The following is a 26,463-nucleotide window of genomic DNA, read 5'->3' on the forward strand; positions in this document are numbered from 1 at the left end:
CAGCTCCTGAGCTGTTCCTCATAGGTCATACCCTCCAGACCCTTCACCAGCTTGGTCGCCCTCCTCTGGACTCGCTCCAACACCTCAACATCTTTCTTGAAGTGCAGGGCCCAGAACTGGACACAGTATTCAAGGTGCAGCCTCACCAGTGCCGAGTAGAGAGCGACGATCACTTCCCTAGACGGGCTGGCTACACTATTCCTAATAGAGGCCAGGATGCCATTGGCCTTCTTGGCCACCCGGGCACACTGCTGGCTCATGTTTAGCCTGCTGTCGAGCAGCACCCCCAGCTCTCTTTCCACCAGGTCACTTTCTAACCACTCCTCCCCCAGCCTGTAGAGCTGCATGGGGTTGTTGTGGCCAAACTGGCAGACCCGGCACTTGTTCTTGTTGAACCTCATACTGTTGGTCTCAGCCCATCTATCTAACCTGTCCAGATCCCTCTGTAGGGCCTTCCTACCCTCCAGCAGATCGACACTCCCACCCAGCTTGGTGTCATCTGCAAATTTACTGAGGGTGCACTCAATCCCTACGTCTAGATCATCTATAAAGATATTGAACAGCACCGGCCCCAGAACTGAGCCCTGGGGAACACCGCTAGTGACCGGCCGCCAGTTGGACTTTGCCCCATTCACCACCACTCTCTGGGCTCGGCCATCCAGCCAGTTTTTAACCCATCGAAGAGTCCACCCATCCAAGCCCCGGGCAGCCAGTTTGTCTAGGAGGATGCTGTGGGAGACAGTGTCGAATGCCTTACTGAAGTCTAGATAGACTACATCCACAGCCCTGCCCTCATCTACTAAGCGGGTCACTTGGTCATAGAAGGAGATCAGGTTGGTCAAGCAGGACGTGCCTTTCATGAATCCATGTTGGCTGGCCCCGATGCCCCGATTGTCCTGCATGTGCCGTGTAATAGCACTCAGGATGATCTGTTCCATCACCTTGCCTGGCACCGAGGTCAGGCTGACAGGCCTATAGTTCCCTGGATCATCCTTCCGACCCTTCTTGTAGATGGGCGTTACATTTGCTAATTTCCAGTCAGCTGGGACTTCTCCAGTTAACCAGGACTGCCAGTAGATAATCGAGAGTGGTTTGGCAAGTTCATCTGCCAGTTCCTTCATTACTCTGGGGTGAATCCCATCCGGGCCCATAGCCTTGTGGGTGTCCAACTGGCACAGCAGGTCACTAACCATCTCCTCCTGGCTCATGGGAGGTTCACACAGCCCCCCGCCCCTAACTTCAGGCTCTGGGGGCCGAGTCTCCTGAGGACAACCGATCTTGACATTAAAGACCGAGGCAAAGAAGGCATTGAGCACCTCTGCCTTTTCCTCCTCCCCTGACACTACACTACCCTCCTCATTCAGCAAGTGGTGGAGGCTCTCCTTGACCCTCCTTTTGCTGTTGATGTATTTGTAAAAGCTTTTTTTGTTATCTTTGACTGTAGCAGCCAAATCAAGCTCTAATTGAGCTTTGGCCCTTCTAATCTTCTCCCTACATGACCTGGCCACGTCCCTATAGACCTCCCAAGTTACCCAACCCTTCTTCCAGAGCAAATAGGCTCTCTTTTTTTCCTTAAGTTCTAGCCTAAGTTCTCTGTTTAACCAGGCTGGTCTTTTTCCCCGACGGCTTGTCTTCCTACACACCCAGACAGCCTGCTCCTGAATATTTAGCAATTCCCTTTTGAAGCATGTCCAGCCTTCCTGGACTCCTTTGCCCTTCAGGACTGACTCCCAAGGGACTTGGTCCACCAACCTCTTAAACAGGCTAAAGTCTGCCCTGCGGAAATCTAAGGCAGAAGTTCTGCTCTTGCCCCTCCTTACTTCCCCCACTATCGAAAACTCTAACATTTCATGGTCGCTATTGCCAAGACGGCCACCGACCCTCACATCTCCCACACAGTCCTTCGCTGTTCACAAACAACAAGTCACAAACTTTGTCCAAAAGCAGTGGACAAAGTTTTTCAGCCAATTGCAATCACACCGCCCCACCAGTGCTGGCTGTGCATTCTCCTCCCTTGCTGTAGCCAGCATTTTGGCTTTTGTACTGACTGCACTGCTAACAGCACTGTCATGACTCTGCTGAAGCCAGTCGAAACCATGGCTCATCACTATTTACAACAGTGGTATCTCACAAGCTCAGCAGATTCTGTCCAATGTAGTGATTTATTCTGAAATAAACTTTTCAGCCTGTTCACACTCCGATTAGCAGTAGCTTATGCTGCATGTGTGGAGGCAAGTGCAGATGTGCAGAGCTGCATGGCCTCCTCCGCCAGCTCAGGTTTGTTCCTCCCTTGCAGTTAGAAGGAAGAAAGAGTAGAAGTGAGTGGAGAAAGTGTACACGGAGCAAGAGGATAAGCCTGTAAAAACCAGTCCCAAGGAATAAGAACATAGATGTTGAAAATAATGATAGGTATGCAAAAATAAATTATGCTTACAAAACCTAAATGGTCCAAATGCTACTCTGAAATATGTGAACATACTTTCCGCTGAAGTCTGTAAGAGTCCGTGCATATACCTGAATGCAAATCAGAAACAGAAAAGATGACAAAGTCCTTTTCTGCTACTCTTATCTGGACTTCTTCATCTAGTACACTGGAGCTTGGCATCAGGGATGTCCAAGCTTCAGTTCTGGTAGGTTGCTGTACAGCTTTGGAAAGACCATATAATGTTCCTGCAGGTCAATTATATGGCTGAAAAAAGTGTAATAACAATATTCAGGTGTCTCTCAGCAGGGTTGTAAAGAGTAATGAATTGATGTTTACCTAGCACTTTGAAAACATAAAACACCAAACAACTTCAATTAACTGAAGTTATTATAAGTTGAACATTAATACTAATTCCTGCCAAAGGAGTTCCCCAGTCCTGCTCTCCTGTGCAGAGTCCCTCCTCTGTAAATGATCATTTCTGGTTTTACTTTCACACAGACCGAAATCAGTCAGTGCTTTGCAAATTTTGCTAGCATTATGCCCAGAGCAAACCACAGCAGGTCTCAAGGCAGGTAACTCAGAATATTGTTTCCAGCCTGAGGGAACAAGTTGAAAGGGCAATGTTGACATTCTCCCACCAGCGTACTCACAGACTGACTTGTGCAAACACAATCAGTTTATGACAAGGCCATGCAAATTTGAAACTAAGATCCCAATCAAGTAACTTTATCTTTACAAGACATTACTCAGCATTTGTTCGGTACTGTCTAGTACTGGGCAGGTCCCTTCGTAGGGCCCAAAGACACTAAGCTCATTCAGCCAAGGACCATGTCCTTTATTTGACCCCATTCTTCTTAGAACATTGCACAGCTTCAAGGCTCCAGTCTCAGGCAACGAGCTCACACAGCTTCACTCCATGATGTGACTACCTGTGCTGCAAACTTTAAGCAAAGGCTACCTGATTATGGCTAAACCAGGGATTTGCTGCCAGGAGCTGGTCTAGTGAGAGGAGAAGAGACTAAAGCAAGAGTTGGTATTTGCTTCTGAAAGTCATGAGGGTCTTCTATGCATTTAAATTTGAAAACACACAGAGAGGCATGTCACAGATGTGGAGATGATAGCCTTACAATAAAGTGAAGTACAGCATGATAAATTACTGACCCACTTCTTGAAGAAACATCTCTCAGACCAATGACATCTCATTGTCCTCCAACACACCCTTCCAGTATCTAACATTGCAAGCCACAATCACCACCTCCAGCTTTCCCTCTATGTCCCATTAAAAATAAAAACCTTTCTTCAAATTACACCTACAAAACTCCAGAATGCTGGTCTAGCCAAAAGACTGCGTTTCTGCCAGAGATGCTTTTGATATTGTGACTTTAACTCCTTAGATTTAGACCTGGACCTCAAAAATACCTGGCTTAACAGGAACAGCTGGTCTTCTGAGGCTCCCCTGAGGATATCAGTTCCCAGTAAACAAGCAGCACTTAGATATATCAGTCAAAACTGATATCACAGAAGCCTCCAGAAAAACACAGAAAAGGCCAGACTGGCAGCCTCATGAGTAGACCATAAACAGATCAGAAAAGCACAAACAATACAAACAGTACAAGATATTTATTTTAACGTGGTTAAACTGTTCTTCTGCTCTTCCTCCAGCCCATGGGAAACAGAACTGTGGCCCCCAAGGTAGACAGACAGGTAAGCCAAGGGAGAACAGATTTATCCCTTGTTTGAAATGTAAACAGAAAATGGTAAGGATGTGTTTATTTCACAACCGTTTCAGATGTAAGTTTGCAGAAAACTGGCTGACTCGGGGTATGCAATCAAGTCCAGGAAGCAAAGCAGTGACAGCAAAGCAGAAAAGCATACAGTGGGCTTACCATAGGCAACAAAAAAGCAGTTTTCAAACATTTGCAGATGCTCTAGAGCTAGACAGTTGTTGGTAATGCCTGTCTGAAGCACTACTTGCAGGGATGGTCAATTTATGCCTTTTGGGCCACACAGCACTCATGAGGGGCTCCAGTGAGGTTCCCACCCTGGGGGACTTCCTTGCCCAGGCACTTCTAGGTCACCTGAATCCCTGAATGGAGGAGAAAGAGTGCCTGCACCACTGGATTGCCATCAGCACGGGGAGGTGGGCACCATGGGAGGCCACGTGCACCTCCAATCGCTCTTCCAACTCTTACACTTCTGAGGCTTATGAAATGGAGTCAGGAAGTTGGCTGCCTCCAGTCTTTTGGCATGATCCTGTCTACTCACCCTGCAGCACCAGAGTTGCCTAGCTAGCCCAGTGAACACTTTGACCTGTCACCACATCAAGCTGTCCTGGCTGGGCAATAGCTGGTTGGGTTAAGTTCTGGTGTTAGGGAAGTATATAACTACCCATAAATACAGACCAGTTTGACCCCTAATGAATTCCTCCCTGGGGAGGAGGAGCCCACAACACCCCCTGACAAAGCACACGCTAATGAAAACAGCCACACTGTTGGTAGGGCTTAATTGCTTTGTTAGTATTAAAATAACATAAGAAAAGTTCATCTATAGCAACAACAAATAGGGGCTTTTATCCTTTTTGCAGGAAGCGTAATCAGTGGCTATCAGGAATGGAGATAAGTAGGTCCCCAGTTGGCTTAGATTCAACTAGACTTTTTCCATGAAGATCTCTTTAATTTTATCATCTGGCTATTAAATGCACATTTTTGTCTTAAACTTATTTTGGAGTAATTATATGGATTATGCTGGTTTAGAATGCTCCCTTTTATGAAACTAAATTGTTGGGTATTTGTATGCTGTCTGTAATTTGGTATTCTAAAGTAGTAATTCTGAGAGCAAAACAATGCACCTCCTTGCCTGCTTCTTCTTCTCACTAGTTGTTTACATCCCTTTGCCTCCCTGAATGCACAGACATGGACATTTCCCTCAGATTATTACTGGGCCATGGCAGCCTAATAATCATTCATGCTTTTGAGAATTTCCCCTAGACAGATTTATTACACCTTGATTATAAAAGATGTCAACCCCAGACAAAATACCAACACAAAAAAAGGGTGTCCTACAGACAACCTTCTTGTATTTTTAAAAGATGATGCTGGATACAAGTTTCAAAAATGCCAAAGTGACTTAGACTCCTTTGTTCCATCTTCAAAACTGAAAGGCCCTCAGGAGCTCACATCCTATCGGCTTTCAACAGGATGTATTATCATCATAGTTAGAGCCATTTTTTAACATCAGACTTACTTTTCCAAAGGCCCTTCAAGTGTTTCACCTAGCCAGGCAGATACTGGAAGAGCTTACCCTTGTTTCCGAGCATTCGGCTCTTTCTTCAGCTGGCTTATTGTCCCAGACTAAATTCCATACTTCATCAGGTTATTTCTTTTCCCTTTACAATTCAGCAGTCAGTATTTTGTAAAACAGATTAAGATTTCTGGGAAATCCCAGCCATATTTCTTCTCTAGTTATACCTGTGTAATTATATATTTAAAAAATCCCATCCACATGGGGTGTGTGTAAACATTTTAGTTCATACACAGTAACATAAAGACCTATGTAGTTCACATTAGTCTTCCAGTACTGCAAAGACTTCTTCCAAAATGACCAACCATATGTATCAAAATTGTCCTTTAAGGGTAAGTGGATAATTTCTTGCATGAAAGCACTCACTAATGCAACATTAAAGGTACAAAGCACTCCGTAGTTCACATATTTGACTAACTGTAAGCCACGCCACACACTTTAGACCCTGGTGGACATTTGTTCTTTCGGTACATTTCAGGTATATCTATAAATCCAAAATCTAAAAAAAAAAACCAAAACCCATTAACAATTTGCATCAAAATGACACCATTCAGCATGATCCCACTCAAGCATAAAAGGCTAAAGTTGTCTGGGTGACTTAAGCACAGCCCAGAGATGAAAAGAGAAAATAGGGGTCATAGCAGGTGGCAAACAAGGTTAGTACAGCAGAACAGGTCTAGCATGTCCAGGTGGGATGTGTTGGCATAAGGAAGGGAAAAATCACTTCCTTGAACTATAGGAAAAGATAAAATCTTCACGTACGCCTGCACGCTAAGGGTGAGATGTCCTGACTGCTGAAGGTAATCAGTGCAGCATCCTCCTGCACAGAGCAGTTGGTTCTCCATGGCACTAGCAGTACCTCCAGCTTTAAAAGCACATTCTCAGCCAGCCTCTCGCCTACAATTAAGTAACTGAGATAGTTATTTGACTATCACTTATTATATTGGTTAGGTTAGAAGCAAACAACTATTTTAAATACCTACATATTAACCTGAATCTTCTTTCAGTTGAACACTCAAATCCAGCTCTGTAAGAGCACACTTTTGTATATGTCACATACACAAGGTAAAAAGTACATGATGTAAACATTTACAGGATTTTACATATGCCAATGTAAAATGCTGAAAAAATTATAATCATATTCCAAAGTATTTCCTAGGAGGCTTTTTTATCTTTACTGTGAGGTAAACACATTTGTTCTGCATATCTGAGAAATGAAAACACAATCAAATCCAAACACAATGGCAAAACACCTGACCGTGTCCCCCACTGAGTCCCTCCTAGCAGACAGCTGGAGACTGAGAAACACACCACCACAGTATTGCTATACATTGCTTTTTTTCTTGTATGCTACCCTAGATAGCTAGGATACATAGCCAGACAGAATATTGGTGGGTGCTGGTTTGACTCAGAGTAGACATTCTTACTACGTCCTTTAGAGCCTACCTTTTACAGTTCATACCTGCTATCTTGCTCCATGTTAGTTAAGTCTCAGCTCAGAGAAATCTTCTGTACCCTCGTATCTCATTGGGTGAGACCAGTCCCTTCAGCAGCTGCAGGTTATGAGGGAAAAGGCAGAAGCAGGAGGGAAGGGACACAACTGAAAAGGACATGCCTTATCTTCAGTCCCTCCCAGTGCCTACAGGGAGCTTACAAAGGTATCATCTTCCCCATAATGGTTCCAAGGGCAACTGCATACATGAATGGCCACAGCAGCCTAGCTTCACTGCAAGCTACTGTTTTAGAAAACTTGTATCCCAACACCAGCATAGATTCTGCAGTCTCTCTCATGACTTCTGCAGAAACTCACCTCAGAATAGAGCACTTACAGCAAATTCCCTAAACAGATACAGTGCAGCCCCTCTAGACTCCTTCAGCAAGTTCTCACCCAAAATATGGTATTGCACATTATCGTCACTACTACAGCCCTACCTAGCAGCTTTGGTTATTTGTAGAGAGTAGGTTGTATATTAACCTGTGCCCCCATAACATAGCAGGAAACACCAAAAGCTTAACCTATAAAGCTCAAGAATAAAAAAAAGGTAAGTTTATGTGACAAAACAAAACGCAGCTGCCATTCACGTTGATGTGCGAGTCTTTAGAGGTGGGACAGTGGAATTCAACAATACCTCACCACAAATAAAGTTTGCTATGCAATGTGACAAAACAGGATGAACTCTGTGAGTGACTCCTTCCCTTTGCAAAGAGAGGTAGAAACAGGCTCAGAGACTCTGTCAGGCTAATCAGGCACTGCCAAGTGACACAGCTGAAGAGCAGATGCTACCTTCCTTTAATTTAGTAAAGCCAGCAAGGTGGCTCAACAGACCCCTGCAGACATGATGCAAACCAGCTGCGGATTTTACCTCTCCCTACGGTAGCATATTAATCCATCTCTCCCAGTCTCACCTGTGAAGGAAACCCCTCCTGTTCCACAGGGCAAACCTCCATGTCCACATTAATGATCACTGTTACCCAGTGGTAGCTTGAAGTGAAAATATGTAATTGCAGGTGACCATAACTGTCACGATGTGATGGCTTTTCAGCCTCTCCTCACATACCCCTCAAGCTCCCGTTCATATGTGCTGTCTTGCCACACATTAGAGCACATCTGCTCTAATCACTGAGAAACGTGGACTATTTTAATCTGCCTCAGCCTAGGATCCAACTTGCCATGTCTCCACCCTTCTCGTAGCCATAGCAAGGAAAGGGATGGTCTTGTACCTAGGTCTCCACGTTCACCTGCGCTACAGCCTTCTTGTCTAACACCAGGCAAGTCACTTATTCTTTTATCTTCACTACTTGGATGAATGGATATAATAAAACCTCACAAGGGTGCTGTCAAGCTGCATAGTTTAGCAATGTAAAGACAGAAAGCCCATGCGAAACCACAGGCAAGGAGGGGCTCAGCTGCTTGTGTTTGACCTGTCTTAACTTCTTCATTGGTGAGTTAGGGTGGTTAATACAGGTTTTCATTCCTGGAAAATGAAAGGCACTCAGAACGTGCAAAGGCTTTCTGAAAGCGCCACTTTGATAATCATCAATGTATCAGGTATGCAGGTTGTGAGAGGCTGCTCAAAGCACAAGAAGGGGCAGAAAAGAAAGTGTGAAGCTGGGAGGAGAACGAGGACACCAGAAGGCGGTGGAGGTTAATGGTACCAAGTGCAGAATGAAATGATTGTGGGCTTGAAGCAAACCACAGTGGATGAGGCTCCACAGAACCTGCCAGCTGGGGCAGGCACCACACACAAATGCAGAAAGAGCAGACGGGGACTGAAGGGTGAACTAGGAGGAGGAGCAGGGTTTCTTCATTTTAAAAAACAAGCATTTTTTAAAAGGTGCTAGTAAGGCACCTACTGCAGTACACAGATGCAAATCTCTAACAAACTGCCCCTAAAATGGGCAACCCCTTTTCCATGGACAGACTAGCTCAGGAATCCCAGGAAAGAGGAGTGGGTGGTGACAAAACCAGAAGGCTTTTTTTAAGATCTTTTCTTTTGACAGCATGGGCCCCAACAGAGTGGACCCTACTTTAACGACAGTAGTCACAGACTGACAAACCTCCAGCCTGACACTGCACATGCAAAGTTTTTTTTCCTTAGTCTGGTACTCTAGACCCCATGTGACTTTTCCAGCGCTCACACAATCTGCTTTTCTAGTGTTGGTACTATTTTGAGTCGCATAATGTAAATCTCTGTTTCAGAAAATGCTTCATGGCCTAAGACTATTTAGAAGATAATTCATGCAGCCCGTCCCTAAATCTAAACTGGTAGCAAATCCTTTGACTGCTGAAGAGAGATAATGAAAGGGAATTTAATCTTGACATTTCTGGATTAAACAGTTGACAGGCAAGTACTAGAGGACTTGGTGGCACAGAAGACTGCTGTTTCCAGAGCTGTGCCTAAATTGACAGAGTCTAGACATTATGAATGAGAGCTTGGCAGAGCTAGAGAAGCTTGTCACAGCAGAGGTGGGAATCCAAATTTTAATGATTCAATTAAAGAATTTCAAGGTTGGTGGAAAACACTGAGCTATTTCTACCTCCATGTCCCTACGACTGCCCTCACGCTATCGTGGGTGTAATTACATAAGACACACAATCCTTTAATGAAAGGTGGAATTATTTAAGGAAAACAGCTGGCAAATTTAGAGCTAAGTAGGAGAACAGAAACGTCAGTGCCGAACCGCGAGTGTGTCGAACATGACCCAGATACCTAATTAGAAGTTATGCTTCAATCTAACTTGCACAGGGCTCAAGAAACAGGCTGACTGAATACCTTAGAGAGGCTGCAAGAGATACGTTCTTGAGCTTTATTGCCCTGATTGCATTAGATACTGTTCTGATCTCCCCACTCTTCCCCAGCTTTAATTTCACAACACTGACAAATTTGCCAGGGAAGAGGAGGGGAGAGCAGCATTACAGAATAATGATGCAAAGAGCCTCATATGTGAGCTTGGAGGGGAGTGTCGTGGTTGCCAGGGAGCTTCCCCCAGCACAGAGAGGTTGGAGTTTACTTGGCTTCATGTCTGTCCCCAGCTTACCCACTCTGAGCCAACACCCAGCCCTGGGGACTGAGGAACCAGGAGAGGGATGCTCTCCTGTGTGGTGCTGACTACGGTAACCCCTCTGCCTCAAGCACTGCAGCCTAACAGGCCCCTGCATCCCCAGAAAGTACTTAAGGAAAGAAAACTGGGGAACGTGGAGGAATCTGAAAAACCTGAATGCCACTCTGTTGTGAGTTTATTTATGTTCACACACAGAACAAGCATCTGCAGCTGAGTCCCAAGCCACCAAGAGGATTAACAATATATGGCAATATAACACATTCATTAATAACGGCTCTATGAAAGCTAACTATAATCAGTCAAAATATTACTTTCTTAAAATGCAGCACTCTGCAGAGCTCTGGCTCTGTTTATTTTAATTTTTCCTTATGCTATTCTCCACCGGGGCAGAGAAATATGTTCCTCTCTGTTTTTAAATAAAAGTATCCAAATACAGAGGAATACACTCATGGACGTCTGCTCAGCTGTCTTGTGCAAAAAATCAGAGGAACCCACAGAAATCTTCAGTTATCTGAGTGAGATGGTCTCCATAGGAAAGCCCATACAAGTTAACGGGGAAGAACAATCTGCAAAGAAAGACTGTAATGTGCCAATGTGCTCTCTTATTGGAGCCAAGACATGAAATAAGGTTTGTAGAGTAGGTATGTTTCTTAACTTGATGACCAAGGACCACCTGCTGACAACAGGAGCAAAAAGCTGAATAGGGAACAAATGAGCAATATGTCATTGACAGAGATGGTGCTGAGATATGCTAACATACTACGTAAAAAGCAGAAACTCATTAATTTATGTATCATGGATAAGAACAAAGGTAACAGAGTGTTTACCAGACCCTTTCTTGATGGGCATCTTTCTTTTGGGAATTTGCACCCAGTAGGCAAACGGGTAACATGAGTGGTCAGTGTGGTGCTCCACCTCTGAGGGGGCAGGTGGTTGTGGGGCAGGATCAGGGAAGTTGTGTTACCCCTGCACTTGGCACTAGCACAGCGGTCAATGGAAAACTTCAGACGATTCTGGTGCTCACTGTTCAGAAAGGTTGTTAAAAACTTGGGAGAGGGGCCAGGGGAGAAGCACAAGAGGAATTAAAGGCCTGGAAAAAGTGCTTTGTAGTCAGACACACTTTCAGGGACCCAATTTATTAAAAACTTCACAAACAAAGTGAAGTGGCTATTTCACTGCCGTGACTAAGTATCTTTTTGGGGAGAACAGATGTCTTCATTGTCAACCATAACACCAGGTTCAACACCAGAAGGTGATCTGGACAAAATCAGACCAGAAACAAGGAACAACTTTTGGGCATATTACAACTTTTTTAAGGGTGACAGTAACTTTTCTAAAGGTTACAGCAGATTTTTTATGTCAGGCATTTTTAAAATTGGATACTTTCCTATAAGATCTACAGTTGCAAACAGGATTTGAGGCAGGTAATCTATATGTAAGCAGGCTGAACCAAAGGACCACCACAACCTCTTGCTGCACAGGTCAGCACAATGGACAAAGGTCTCCATCCCTCCTCTGCCCACCCATGGTCAGCCCTCTCCTCCTGGGAACATGCGCTGCACTTAAAACAGCTCAAGGACACACAAGAAGCCATGTGAGCCTTCACACCTGTGTTATTTATTGCTGGGCTCACGGCTGCAGTGTCTAAGCGGATTCCTGTCAGCTCCCACTGGGCACAACACGGTGCCCAGACACACCAAACTTGTGGCAAAGCAAGTTTCTGAAATCAGTAAACAAAGGCATACTGACAAGCTAATTTTGAAAGGTTTTTTGTTGTCTTTTTGGTTGGGGTTTTTTTACAGTTTCAAGTTGTTGCATCTTTTGTCCTGTGTCCTGTTTGTCAAATTTGATTTCTTTCTATGACAAGGTTACCCACCTAGTTGACCGAGGGAAGCCAGTCAATGTAATCTTTTTGGATTTCAGTAAAGCTTTCGATACTGTCTCTCACAGTATCCTCCTGGGCAAAATGTCCAGCATACAGCTGGATAAACACATAACGCAACGGGTGAACAATTGGCTGATGGGTAGGGCTCAAAGAGTTATAGTAAATGGGGTTACATCGGGCTGGCGATCGGTCACTAGCGGGGTTCCTCAGGGATCCATCTTGGGGCCAGTGCTCTTCAATATCTTCATTAATGATTTGGATGCAGGACTTGAAGGACTACTATCCAAATTCATCGATGACACAAAATTGGGAGGAGCTGTTGACACGCCCGAGGGCAGAGAGACCCTGCAGAGAGACCTAGATAAATTAGAAAGGTGGGCGAACACCAACCACATGAAGTTTAAAAGGGGAAGTGCCGGATTTTGCACCTGGGACATGGCAACCCTAGACGTACATACAGACTGGGGAACGAGAGGCTGGAGAGCAGCCCTGCGGAAAGGGATCTGGGGGTTCTGGTCAACGGCAAGTTGAACATGAGCCAACAGTGTGCCCTGGCAGCCAAGAGGGCCAACCGTGTCCTGGGGTGCATCAAGCATAGTACTGCTAGCCTGTCGAGTGAGGCGATTAGCCAGGGGAGGTTCAGGTTGGACATCAGGAAGAATTTATTTTCAGAAAGGGTTATTAGACATTGGAATGGGCTGCCCAAGGAGATGGTGGAGTCACCATCTCTGGATGTGTTTAAGAAAAGACTGGACATGGCACTTAGTGCCATGGTCTAGTTGATGTGGTGGTGTCAGGGCAACGGTTGGACTCGATGATCCCAGAGGTCTCTTCCAACCTGGTTGATTCTGTGATTCTGTGATTGTCCCGCTCTACTCTGCACTGGTGTGGCCTCACCTTGAGTACTGTGTGCAGTTTTGGGTGCCACAGTATAAAAAGGATATGAAGATACTAGAGAGTGTCCAGAAGAGAGCCACAAAGATGGTGAAGGGTTTAGAGGGGAGCCATATGAGGAGCAGCTGAAGTCACTAGGTCTGTTCAGCTTGGAGAAGAGAAGACTGAGGGGAGACCTCATTGTGGTCTACAACTTCCTCACAAGGGGAAGTGGAGGAGTAGGTGCTGACCTCTTCACCTTGGCGACTAGTGACAGAACTCGAGGGAATGGCAGGAAGATATGCCAGGGGAGGTTTAGGTTGGATATTAGGAAAAGGTTCTTCACCCCGAGGGTGGTGGAGCACTGGAACAGGCTCCCCAGGGAAGCAGTCATGGCGCCAAGCCTGACAGCATTCAAGAAGCATTTGGACAATTCCCTCAGACACACAGTGTGAATTCTGGGGTTGTCCTATGCTGGGACAGGAATTGGACTTGACGATCCTTGTGGGTCCCTTCCAACTCAGGACATTCTATGATTCTATGATCTCCAAGTACATCTTACAGCTCTCCAAGCAAGCAAGCTACTGTGTCAAGGACCCAACACTCTTTGAAGCTCTAAAATCAACCCTTCCTATTAAAAAAAAAAAAAATTTGCAATGCAATATCCACATATTACATTACACAATGATGTAAATGATGAATAAATGACACTACAATGCAAAACTATAAATCATGTTTTAAAAGATCTAGTCTTCTGATTCTGTTTTTTCTACTTGACAAAAGAAATAAACTTTGATGAATATGCCACTGTCCAATTAATTAGTTTCAGCAACGACAGCCTTGAATAGCCTTGTGATTGAAATTTTATCAGAATACAGTAACCTTTATTTCTTTTCCGTGGCTACTACTGTTCCCTTAGAAAGCTCACCTGTCACTCTGTCTCTGGTAGGAGAAAAATGTAGAGAGCACTCAACAATAAAACACTGGACATTTGGCAAATACCTCATTTGCTAAAAAGTGTGGTTTTCAGTCAGCCTAACCTATACAGGAAATAGGAATGAAATTAACTGAATACTTAGGGCAAAGGTAAAATATCAAAAAAGAAAAACCCGTCAGAAATTATTAGCTCAGCTGAATCTGACAATGATTTTGGCATCAACCAGCAAACAATCAAGTTTCAAAAAAAAGAAAAAAGAAAAGAAAAAGAAAAAAGACACAATCCTATCCACAATAAAAACAGGTACAAAAATAACAGAGTAAGACTTTCTATGCAATACAACACAAAACTATACAATAATTGGATGTAAAACAGACATACATTCCTTTTCTTATCAGTCTATGTTTATTTTTTTTCATGTTGAGTGCAATTAGCATTTTACATTAATCAACTTCTCCAAGTTTCTTGCATGTTTTATTACTTATTTCTAGGTAAGAGTTAATCTGCAATCCTGTCCATATTGTGGAGGTACCTGCACAGAGAAAATTCTTATTGTGCAAGTGACCTTGTAATGGAGCAGAATCCTGATACTCTCTTCTCGCAAAGCATGCAGCCATCAAATAGGAATTAACTGAATGAAGACCTAATTGCTTAGTTTTATTTCTCTGCAGGACCAAAATATAATTTTCTTCCCTGCATGTGGTAGTGAATCATACATCAAAAATATCCAAGCTCATCAATCCACACCATACTCAAAACAAATCCATGGGAAACCAGCATACAATTTTGAGAGATTTATGCACACAGATAAAAAAGTTAAAGAAAACATGCAAATGTGTATTACTTACAATGATGGATATGTATGAAAAGCCTGAAAGGTTTTTCATTTTCCTGTTTGCCAATTCTGATGCAAGGTTCTAAAGTCAAATCTATGGCATTATCAGGTGCTATGTAGTGCAAATACATAACAGACCAAAGAACTGAGTCTTTCTACTGGAACAGGCAGAATAAAACAAGTTATTCATCAACCATTCAGGGTATCCACACAAACCAGGTAATACAGTTTGTTCACTCTAGCACTGCACCAACTCCCTTCAGCTACAGCATCTTCTAGAGACATATTCTAACTGTCCCCAGTGCAGCTTTTAGCAACAGTAATTTCTCACTTGTGCACTACTTATGGCTGGTAAAAATAAGTTGGTGCACTATGTAATTCTTTGTACTACTTAAAGTAAAAAAACAAAATCAACCCTTCCTTTCACCTCACCTCCAAGTTACATTAATGGTAACTTCAGTGCTGTAGCTAAGATATATCATACCTAGAAGAATCATTCACCTATCAAATTTAATGTATGTGTAAAAGAACAGAAAATGATTCATGAGACTGGATTTACAGTTACTAAAGTTAACTTCTGCATTTCATTAGAACAACACATTGATGAAAATCACTAAATTTAAACTCCAGAAAAAACTGTTGTATTTTGCAATTTAAGCCCTTTAATTAAAAAGCAAGTAAGAAACTGCTCAATAAATAACACCCTGAAAATTATTTTGACTAAAAAAGCCAAAGAACAATAGATAAGAATGAACAGAATATATGCATGGAATAATGAGAGGGGTTTATTTTTCTAATGGCTGGCACGGCATCGAATTAAACCAACAGATCCAAAGTAAGGGTTGTCAAACTATGCTCAAAGATTTGCTCCTTCACATTGCTGTTGATTACCATTGGGCACGTACATATCGCGGCTTTTGCAGTTCCTCAAGGTAAAAATGGTTTGTTTAGGGGTCAGATCTCCACATACGCCTCGGTGGGTATGTGGCTTATCAGACTCAGCGGGAGCAAAGATGGTCCGCTGTGTATTTGATGCTTGGCAGCCCACAGGAGTGTTGGAGGCAGGGCAGAAACAAAGCAAGAGGTGTGAAAAAACAAAACTGTGTTGGTAGAGCCTTCACCACGCAACTCCCAGGTTGCTATGAAGTGGACAGCAGAGGTGAAGTATTGCAGCTTGAGTGCAGTCTGCTCAACACTCACATCCAAAAATCAAAGCCACACAGTGCTTATAATTAATCTCTGCTCTTTTGCTGTGTCATTCAGATCTGGAAACAAACTTTTGTAATAATGATGCACTTTTGAAGATAGCAAGATGAATGCAGAAAAGCATTAATCATTCATTCCTATGAATTTCCACAGGCATTGAAATATTGTTGACTTTTCTTTTTAATGCTTTATTCATTAGCCACAATATTCCATCAGCTAAATGCTGTGTGTTTCAGAATAAAACTGCAGTCAGCAACAAGAATGCTCTTAATATGTAACATTTTTTGTTATTGTGGCTGACTTACCAATTCATCTAAACACTGGAGTTCAGCAGGTAACTTATTATCAAATCTGTCTCTATTCCAGCTTTTAGTGTCTACTGAAAGGCCTAAAAGCAATTCTTGGAAAAAAAAATTAAACCATTTTTAATAGACCTGCTTTGTTCCAGGCTCATAGTTTTCATTCGATGCCTTCCAGCCCAGTAATTTTTATGCTCATATTCTTCAATAAGAGAAATTATAATTTTGCGTTGTTCTAACTTCTGCCCAGGTGGCAGGGTGGAAGGTCTTCTTGGCTTTATCTTCCCTTTTGACAACATCTCTAGTGACTACGAAGAGCAGACAAGTCACTGCAGAAAGGTAAAGCTGCACCATTTGGTGATTTTGATGATTTTTCATTGTATTTTTATTGCCCACAGGAATATTCATGTAGCATGATTATTTAAGCTTCTGATTTATCATATCTTCACTTGACAGACGCAAAGGTTCAAATCCGGCAAGGACAAGTAGGACCAGGAAGGACCTTCACAATTCTAATGCAAGGAAACTAGATTCCTCACAATATGCAGTGCTTTTAGATAGCACTTGAGAGGCCATTTTACTGACTGAATACTAAAGCCTCAGGATGTGTTTCATAAGCTTTCTGCAGTGGCCTAAGCCAAATTTTAATGCATGCACTGCTGTGGTGTGCTTTTCCTCTAGTGTTTTCCACCTCGGGTATGACTACTTTCAAGTGCTGTCATATGAAAGTACATGGCTACATAAAACGTCTAATTTTGGTAATTTTAAAAGTGATGCTTAATTTAATTTCATAATTTAGGATTTACCTCATAATGCATGAACACATTTTTAAAGGATGCATAAGCTTCACGTGATGGACGAGCACGCTTGTGCAGAGATGAGCAGTCCCAAAGAGAACGGAGAACTATGAATGAGACACATAGAAGTGGCATCAACAGCCAGCTATGAAAACCATCCTTCCTCTCAAAGTTCAGCATAGCTGTGGAGTCAGGCACACCGCAATATTTGGGCTGGGCTCAGCTAGGGAGGACCACTACCGTGGAATGAGCCGCACGCAAAACGCACCACACAAACAACACCTGAGCTGGGAGAGCACAATCCAAACGCAGCGTGGCTCGTGATGAAGGTGAAGCTGCACGGACTAAGCTATAGCTGGGTTGTGGCAAAGGGCCATGATACACAGACACAAGCTGTCCTCATCCTGCACAGCACCTACAAATGCAGAAGCCCATCCTTGTTTATTTCTAGCATGCAACACTTACCACTCTTAGGTTTATTCTTAAAAAAAATTGTTCGCTCTTTATGTGTATTTAAGTGAATACCATGTGCAGATGGACAGAGAGATATATTGAATATTCACTTTAAAAAATATTAATTCTGATTGCTTCCTCTTATTTCTTTGACAATCATATCCTATTCAATTAATCTACTATCCCCCTTGCCTTCCGAAAATCAAATTCTTTAAACTTCTGCTTCACAAGGTGCTGACTTGCATTTTAACAACAGGCAAAGAATTGCTACACTTCAGAGAGCTGGTTTCCATGTTTCCCTCTCCCATCCCTCTCACCCTTTGAAAGGTAGGAAGCTGGATGCACTTAAAGAAGAAAAGGGAGGGAGCTGTGGATGAAGACAGCATAACTCTGGCTCCTTAACTGGGTTAGTTTATCTCCTGGCAAAGGAATAGAGAGCTTAAGAGAAAGCTACGGGAAAAAAAATTGCAAGGTATGCACTACTCATGTAATAGCTGATGTGCCTAATGCTATGTGCTTCACAGCAGCTTTGAAATACTAGATTAAAAGGTATAACAGCCTTTTTATTGAGGGAAGGATGGATCACATTTCCATTGGGTGCAATTTGAAGAAAAGATGCATAAAAGAAGAAAATACAAGTTGTGATGAAGAAGCCCAGTCTTGACTTGAATTAGTTTAAATGCAACTTCCTCAGAGCAATTGATTTTTTATGAGAAATAAATGGATTTGTATGCTCAGTGTTTGCAAGCCAGTTTCCACCATGCAATTGCACAACACTGAATTTACTGTGTAGCATCTCCTGTACATAAATGTGGAAAACCATCAGAAATGATACAGTACTATATATGTATGTATAAATATATGTCAATTTTAACCCAAGAGCATGTTCTTTGTATCATTTATAAACCAGTAAAAACACCAAAAAATATTTTGGATATTGACTTAAGTTTTGGCAAAAGTTTTTTTATTGTTTTGCTTGTTTTAACTAAATGTGGCCACTCATGTTTAAGCAAAAGATTGCACTTGGTTTAAATTTGGGACTATCTACTAACTTTGCTTGAAACAGAGTCAATACTACATTTCAAGTCTCCTGTTTCTCAAAGCAAAACTGCAGAGAAAAGACAAAACTAAAAAAAAAAACAAAAACAAACAGAGAGCTTGACCCAGGCTAAAGGCAGATTCAGGCAGTCATTTTGACAAATGTTCCAGCTGTTCAGGTTCAGAGACCAGTGCTGTCCCAGTTCTAGGAGTGGGTGGTTTAGATCTAGAGTGAAACTACCCAAATGTTCAGAGAAATCTGTATCAGGCTCAGTCCTCCAGTTAAAATCCTATGGGGTCAGATGATGCAAACAGCTGGTCAGACAGTCCAGGGGAAGCCAAATCCTTGTGCAGCCAACTTATGGAGTTATTTAGTCCCAACGAAAGCAGTTTCTTTAAGGCACTGAGACAAGTTCTACCCCTGAAAAAAAAAAAGCATTAAGAATGTGAACATTGTAGCAGAGCACTCAGCCTTGCAGCCTGCTCTCCAGGCCCTGCTAGGTGATGGGTGCTGGCTCTTGTCAGCATTGCCCGTCCTGGTCCTGCTCCCCCTGCTGCCGACCTCTTTCTTTGTACTGTCCCTCTGAACGGGGACCTTTCAAACCCTGGAGATGAGGAACCTGCTCTTCTCCCTTGCACCTCTGGCTGCCACATCTGGATGAAAGATATATTTGAGCTTCTCTGAAGGGAAAAGGCAATGAATACCCTCAGACTACCACCGTGGGAGCTCATTTCGCAATGGGTGTATGAAGTCCTTTGGCAGAACTTGGCTGTCCTGAATTATGCCATCAGGGAACGCTATCAATAATAAATCCTCTTTCCTAACACTATGGGATTTCCACACTCCAGCCAAATGCATTTTATTTGAGCGAGTGACATTCGGATGTGTTCTGGGACAACTCCATAGGCATTTGCCAAGACACATGCTGGCTTCTTCAGACAGGAACACACGGCAGTTTAAACTTGGTTTAGATCATGAGTCTCGAGTAACAACAGGCCATCTGGCACATTTCAGTAATACTGGCGCTTTCCGCTCAGAGAGGTCTGGGGCTTAAATAAGACAGACGTGGCAGGTCAGGAGTGAAAAGCATTGGCAGGGCTGTGTGCGCAAAGCTTGCACGGCAGCACTTAACCCAAGCCGGTACAGCCGGGACATCACCCATCAATCCCTTCACAGCCACACAGGCAGCTTTGGGAGCAGAGCAAGGAGACAAGAAGACAAGCAAGCGTTGGGGTAAGGGTGAGGAGCAGCACATGAGCGAGGTGCCAGCTAGGGGACTGCTGCTGGGAGGAGGAGGTATCACTCAAAACCAAGCTGTGAGGACAGGACTGCTTGAAGTCAGGGGGTTATGGGTCAGGACAAAGTTGTATCAAAACTTCTTGGGAGGAGGGCAGGAAGGTGCAAGGCTTATAGATGGCGCATCTCCCTTGGGCTGCAGTAGCAAAGATGCTTGTACACAGGATCAGACAGTACACAGGACCAGGAGAAATCTGGAATGAGGTTGTAGGCATATGGGGGAGCAAGAAAGAGGCTTTTTGCACTGGAAAGTTCAGCTGTTGCAGCACTGTCTTCTTTCTGACTTGTTTCAGCAATATTGTATAGGGCCAAGTCTGAAGCAGTGAGAGAAGAAAGTATATGCATTTGGTCCTCTGACTAAACAGGAGGTTATTTTTAAGATGCAATTGTACAGAAATTAAAAAGAAGATTAGAAAGCCAGTTTTGTTGCTGGTTAATATAATGAGATGTTCTTACAACAGCCTGATGACTGGGAAAACAGAGAATTGCTGATTCATTTACAGACACAAAAACATTGTTCACTAAAAGAGAAATGTGAAACTCCATTTATTGCAGTAACTGTCATCACGTGCATTGGCTGATGACCCAGTCTGGGCATGGATCACAGCACTACTCAATACCTGCCCTCAGTCAGTTTTTCCTTCCATTCACCCATTGTGTTTGTGCTGTACTCTAAACTTACCATCAGACAATGTCACATACATGCATGCAGATGCCACACGGACTGGTTTCATTTTACTTTCATTCTCTGTGGCTTGCCCGTAAAAGTGAAGACTTAACTGAGATGATAATAGTGTGATGTTTCTTCCTTTGACTGACCTACTTTTAGCCAAAAGACAGGGAAGAGGATACACAAATCTACTTCTAATGCAGATTAAAACGTGCCTTTGGCACAGCATCCCCACATGGACTCGTCATACATTCAAAAAAGATTTTTTCATCCTTTTCCCGGACTCCTGTTGTCAAGAGAGGACCATTAATGATAACTCCCTGAGGCTCCTTCTCCTCATGTTACACAATGCCTCATTCACAACTTAGGCATCAGGACAGATGAAAGCAAAACAAGATGAGCAGTTCTTTCCCTGGTATTCAAACCTTAAATGAAACACCCACTTTGAGGTACTATAAACAGAGCTGCCTGTTTAGAGCACCAAGGTGCTGTTGTAGTGTTTCTTTTTCTTTAAGATTTTACATTTCTCCTGTGAGAAGCAATTACAACAGAAGTGTCAAGCAAAAATAAACCCCTGTTAATCACAGTCACTGTGAGTCTGCCAAGTAAATCACATCTCAGTGTTGCTGTTCCATTTTTCAGGTAGAAGAAAGAAGTGTGAGAATGCCAGAGCCTAGAAATCAAGCTCTTCCCAAGAGGAGGCCCAAAGTTTTTGAAAATACAAGCTCTTCTCTTGTGTTTATGACATTGAGTAGAACTAGACAAGAACTAAATTGAGTACCTGATGATCATACGAATAGTTCAGGTTGGAAGGATTCTCTGGAGGTTGTCTAGTCAAACCTCCCTCCAAAGCAAGGCCAAATGAAGAGTCGGGTCAGATTGCCCTGGTCAGCTGTGCTCAGGGGTTTCTGAACAGCTCCACAATGCTGGTTCCACAGCCTCTCCAGGCTACTGGGCCCATGCTCAGCTGCTCTGACCACAAACAACTTTCTTCCTAAATCTAGTTGGTATTTCTATTCCTGCAACTTGCATACATTGTCTTTTGTGCTTCCACCATGCACTCCTGAGAAAGGGTCTGACCCTGTCTTCTCTATAGCCTCTCGTTCCCTTCAGCTTTCCTTTCTCCAGACTGAACAAACCCAGCATCCTCAGCTTCTGCTCAAACATAGGTACTCCTGCCTCTTCAAGTGCTCCAGCTCTTTACTCATCTATCACAAATACTGAAATCATATATAAGTTTCTTCTGGTTTTTGGTCTACAAATAGGCAGATCTATGCATCTGAAAGGAGAAATGAGAAATGGAGAAAATTTTGGTCTCTCTGCTGAGACATTATTTTCCCGTACTTTTCAAACTCAGAGGCTTCATGCACTGCCCGACGCATCACAAGGGAGCTGCCTTCAAATCACCTGAAGGGAATGGTATTGAGCTTGCTCCCTGCCAAATCTGAGAATTTTCTGTGAGCTCTGGAGGGAGATTTTGTTCTTATTTTATCTTCATCTTTTCACTATTCCCTGTGCTGTGAAAACCCAGCCATTTCAAGGCGATGCAGTTGCAGCTGCTGTTCCAGAAGAGCAGAGTGCAAGGGGGCAGTTTCCATCGCGCCAGTGAGCTGTCAACCCGGGTGGTATCTAAGGATAAGTATAACCACTTCAAAGGTATAATCACTTCAAAGACTCTGTGAGGTCTCATGTTGCCTTTTTTCTTTGAGTAACAGGTGGTGGCTTGACAACTAGATCAATTGCTTAATCAATGCTATGAATATTAACAGGAATATCAGAAACCTGTTTTAGCTGAATAAATCTTAAAGACATCCAGTTTGTGTATTGCAGACTTGAGCTCATGGAATGAGCTTTTAGATCAGATAAATGGTTATTTTCCACAGGAACCTTCAAGAACAGTTAGCTCATACCTGCTCCAGCCATAACTTGCAATTTAATAACACAATTTTCACATCTCATTCTGGATTCAGGTTTCTTTTCCACAGTAAAACCCTAATCCTGCAACTGCCAGTTACACTGAGTCACCACCCTGAAACCAATTTCAGATTAAAGAGCCTGTTGCTCAATAAAAAGGGATTAACTGGACTGAGCCTTATTTAAGTAAAAACTTCATTCCAATCTCCATATTCCCTGCCTATCCCTAAGAACTCTGCAGATTTATATTCCATTGAACATTTTTCTGATACAAGGATATAAAATCACACTCCTGAATCAATCAACACAACCTCAAACTGTTCAATCCAACAGTAAAGGTATTTCTGAAGTGCTTCAGCTCAGATGTGCTCCACTGCAGGGAACCCTCTTTGCAATGGCTTGACACCAGCTGCATTGCCAGCATCCCTGTTGACAAGAGATATTTCCCCATTATTTTACAACAGTATAAAGTCCCCAAGAGCAAGAAAGGTCCCTTTGAACTGCTAGTCTTCTCTCAAGTTATTGGTGTGCTGCCTATATGCAACAATGCAACTTCTGCATTTTTAGTGATCATCTCAATTTTACTGCAGCGAAGTCACAGCCACAGAGAAGGAAGCGCTTCACTTCTCAGAACAGGAGGGAAAACTTCCCTAAACAGACTCATAAGTGTATGTACCTGGTCTCATTTGGAACGAGACTCTGCAGGACAGATAAAATCATACTTACTTTGCAGAGACAAACAACATCATAAGTTTAAAGTCACAGGAGTAGTTGGGTATATCATAATGGACAATAGTCCACTGGTAGAGAGAGGGAAAACAGTAGTTTTGTGCCACTGTAGTGAATACTGCTACAGAGTTAGTGAAAGCAGGTACCAGAAACCCAAGTACAAATCCTCCAAGCAATTTACATCACCCTGAATAAACTCATCATCTATCAATAGCAAAGTTATTTGTTGCACTGGAAGATATTCTGTCTGGAAATACAAGTAGGAATGGTTTTGTACTCTGACTCCCAGTTCCCGCACCATCCACGCTTTGTACACATAGCTTTAAGAAAACAGCATACATGCATAAAAGGTATTTCACATTCCTCCACCTGTCACACAAGTCTGACAAGAGTATCTGGGTGTGAGTGAGAAAACATCATTTCAACTTTCTTTCCCGAGTTCTTCCCCAAGATCCTCCTACTCCTATGATAGGGAATGACTCCCCCTGGATATACTGTAATAGCCACAAAAGCTATATAACATTTTAAAATATAACTCACCCCAAAGAAATACAAATGCTTTCTTACTTAAACAGAATTAAGAAATCTTGGTTCAATACTTCACCTCATAACAATGGCGTGCAGAAAAAATGAGCAGAGTGGGGCATTTTTTTCTTACACTCCTCCTCTTTCTTGTGGCTTTAGCAGCATGTCTGCTTAGAGCCAGTGAGTACCAGCTCACGCTCTCTTCCCTGCTAACCAGGGTCCTTACCGGTAACGACGCTGGGGATTTTGGACAGAAAGCTCTTGACAGTGCGGATGGGGACTCCACCTGTTTTGTCATCCTGCATTCTCGTAATGATGTCTTCAATCTGTCAAAGGGAAGGAAAGACTTAGTGGTTTATGCAAAACGGGGACTGTAACATTTATATACTGTGAGTGCTTCGGAGCCCTGCTGGTAGGGTGGGCTTCAAGTTTACCATGTGTATTACTGCCCAAACACAGATCTAGAGACACAGCTATCACCTCCTAAATTTAAACCCTCAGACTAGAAACCACAAGACAACATAGACCAGCTTGGAACACAGTGGTCGGGTAGTGACAATCCAACTGCAACTGTGCTTTTTTTGCTGACGAGGGGTGACAGAAAGGTGTTGTGTGGTCCACATGTGAATTGGGTTAGACTCTGTACTGCAACCAGCTTAAGGAGCTTCCTGTCCAGTCCACTTTCGCCTCTTCTCCCATGTTCATTTGAATCCTCAATACTGTGACCTTGGGAGGGCTTTCATTTTCCAAAGGGCCCCAGACAGTCGCCAACAGCCTACAGCTTGAGAAGAGCATGAGACAGAACAACCGCAGGATGATTTCCCCTGCCTCATACTGTAGGTTGGGACGGTACATGTCCGTGGTCACCGTACAAAGTAAACAACCAGAAGTAAAATGATCACAGAGAAAAACTCGTTAGATTTTCACAGCCAAGTTAACTTTAACTTCACGGGCACATACATAATTCATCACATACAGAAAAATACACAATCATCTTCAAAAGCCATGGCAATCAGAGGATCTGATTACTGGGAGAAGGAGCTTAATCCTCCACCCGTTTACTCTAAAACGGGAAAGGATTTTCACTCCTTTTGAGGCTATTCCCCCTGCATTTACTTGAAGGCAACACCAGGGAGAACAAAAAGCTGAACATAAGCACAGTGCAGAAATTTGGTATCTCCGAAAAATCTCTTCAAGTTAATAAGGTCTCAGAAGCCCAACAAAAATAAACCCAAAGCTGTTTAACCACTCTGTTAGCTCGAGTGGTTAACAGCACAGCCCCTGCCACCGGTGACAGAGGGCTGAGGCCGATGGCGGCCAGACAGGGAGCACAGCCCTGATTTTACCTGAGGATTTTCTCCTCACAGATGCTACGAAACACAACCTTGGCAGAGAGGTTACATGGTGGGAGCGCGGCCCCTCTGTCTCCTTAAGGCAGCCTCAGAGCTCAACCAGCTCTCTTCAACTCTGAAACACCAGCTTCATTTAGATGTGCAAGTGAGTTTCTTTCACAGACTTAACACCTACATTTCAAAACAAGTTTAATTTCAAGTCTTCACGAGGTGGTAAGAAAATCTCCCTGCCAATTTCAGACACTGAATTTGATCACTGTGTTTTTAACCTCAGGCTATCACTTAACTGAACTGTTCGCACATTGTTTATATGTTATTTTTAAGTTAACACATGCCCTGAACAAATTCTCATCAGGAATGAAGTCACAAAGATGAAAATATCCTGAGATATTCAATAGATTACAGGAAGACTGGGTACCTACAGTTAATGTGAGATAGAATAACGCTACGTTTCCACCAACCCAAACACTATGAAAATTAATACCACCTTTTCCCCTCTATCTGAACTTTATGCAAGGTTATTTGCTGATCAAAACAGTTTCTTCCAGTCAGAGGACATCTGGAAGAGTAACTGCTCCTCTCAGGCTGGACAACAAGCATTTCACAGCACCCCGTGGTGTTGAGAGGGGCCTGACAGCATCCCTTGTTGTGAACCCAGACGTACGAGGAGGACACAGTGCTCCAACACCAGACCTGCTGGGGGGGACAGGACGGCTGGTTGCCTGTGAAGGGCGGACCAAGAGGGTCAGTCAGAGTAAGAGCCACTTCAACGAGGAAATGAAAAAGCCTCTCTGTGACCAACTAGTTATGCACTTTCATCCGTATGCACTTGCAGCTGGCACCAGAGAGATTTTTCCATGCATATTAGGAGAAAACTACTCTGGAACACGTTATGAGTCCCACATTTCCAGAAGCACTTAAGGGCTTTAAAAATGCAAGCATAATTTTTTGGTAAAGTTGTTGGATTCTCTTTTCTATTTCAATAAAAAGTTCAGAATGAAAAATGAGCTAAAATAATTGTTTTGATGCAGGAAAATAAACTTCTTGCTCTTGCTCACTATAAACGAAAAGAAACACCAGACATGATTTATGTGTTTTATCACCCCAAGAAAAGTTTAATTTCAAGTAAAATATATCTTTAATTATCTTAAAAGCAAAATATATTGAGGTTTTTTCCTAAACTGTCCCCATTCCCATTCCAAGCAATCAAGCAGGCACTGGGGTCTCAAATGGGGCCATTAATTTGGGTTTCAGTCACAATTATAAAAGCCTACTGCAATTTTAAATCAAAATAAACAAAACTGCCTAGAGATAACTCCTTCCCAAAAGGCTCCTTCTTCCTCTTGTCTTCCAGCCTGACTACTG

The 26,463-nt window shown here is 43.0% G+C and overlaps 1 protein-coding gene across 1 annotated transcript in view; it reads right to left on the bottom strand.

The window, feature by feature from the left end:
• RGS6 (regulator of G protein signaling 6) overlaps positions 1 to 26,463 on the bottom strand; it is a 272,032-nt gene that overhangs the window by 74,767 nt on the left and 170,802 nt on the right. Inside the window, exon 2 of the mRNA XM_068397359.1 lies at positions 23,973 to 24,072. Within this exon, the coding sequence (XP_068253460.1) occupies positions 23,973 to 24,072 (100 nt within the window). The remainder of the gene's footprint in view (positions 1 to 23,972; positions 24,073 to 26,463) is intronic.

The sequence above is a fragment of the Nyctibius grandis genome, chromosome 4, assembly GCF_013368605.1.
Source record: "Nyctibius grandis isolate bNycGra1 chromosome 4, bNycGra1.pri, whole genome shotgun sequence".
In the NCBI taxonomy this organism is placed as follows: Eukaryota; Metazoa; Chordata; class Aves; order Nyctibiiformes; family Nyctibiidae; genus Nyctibius; species Nyctibius grandis.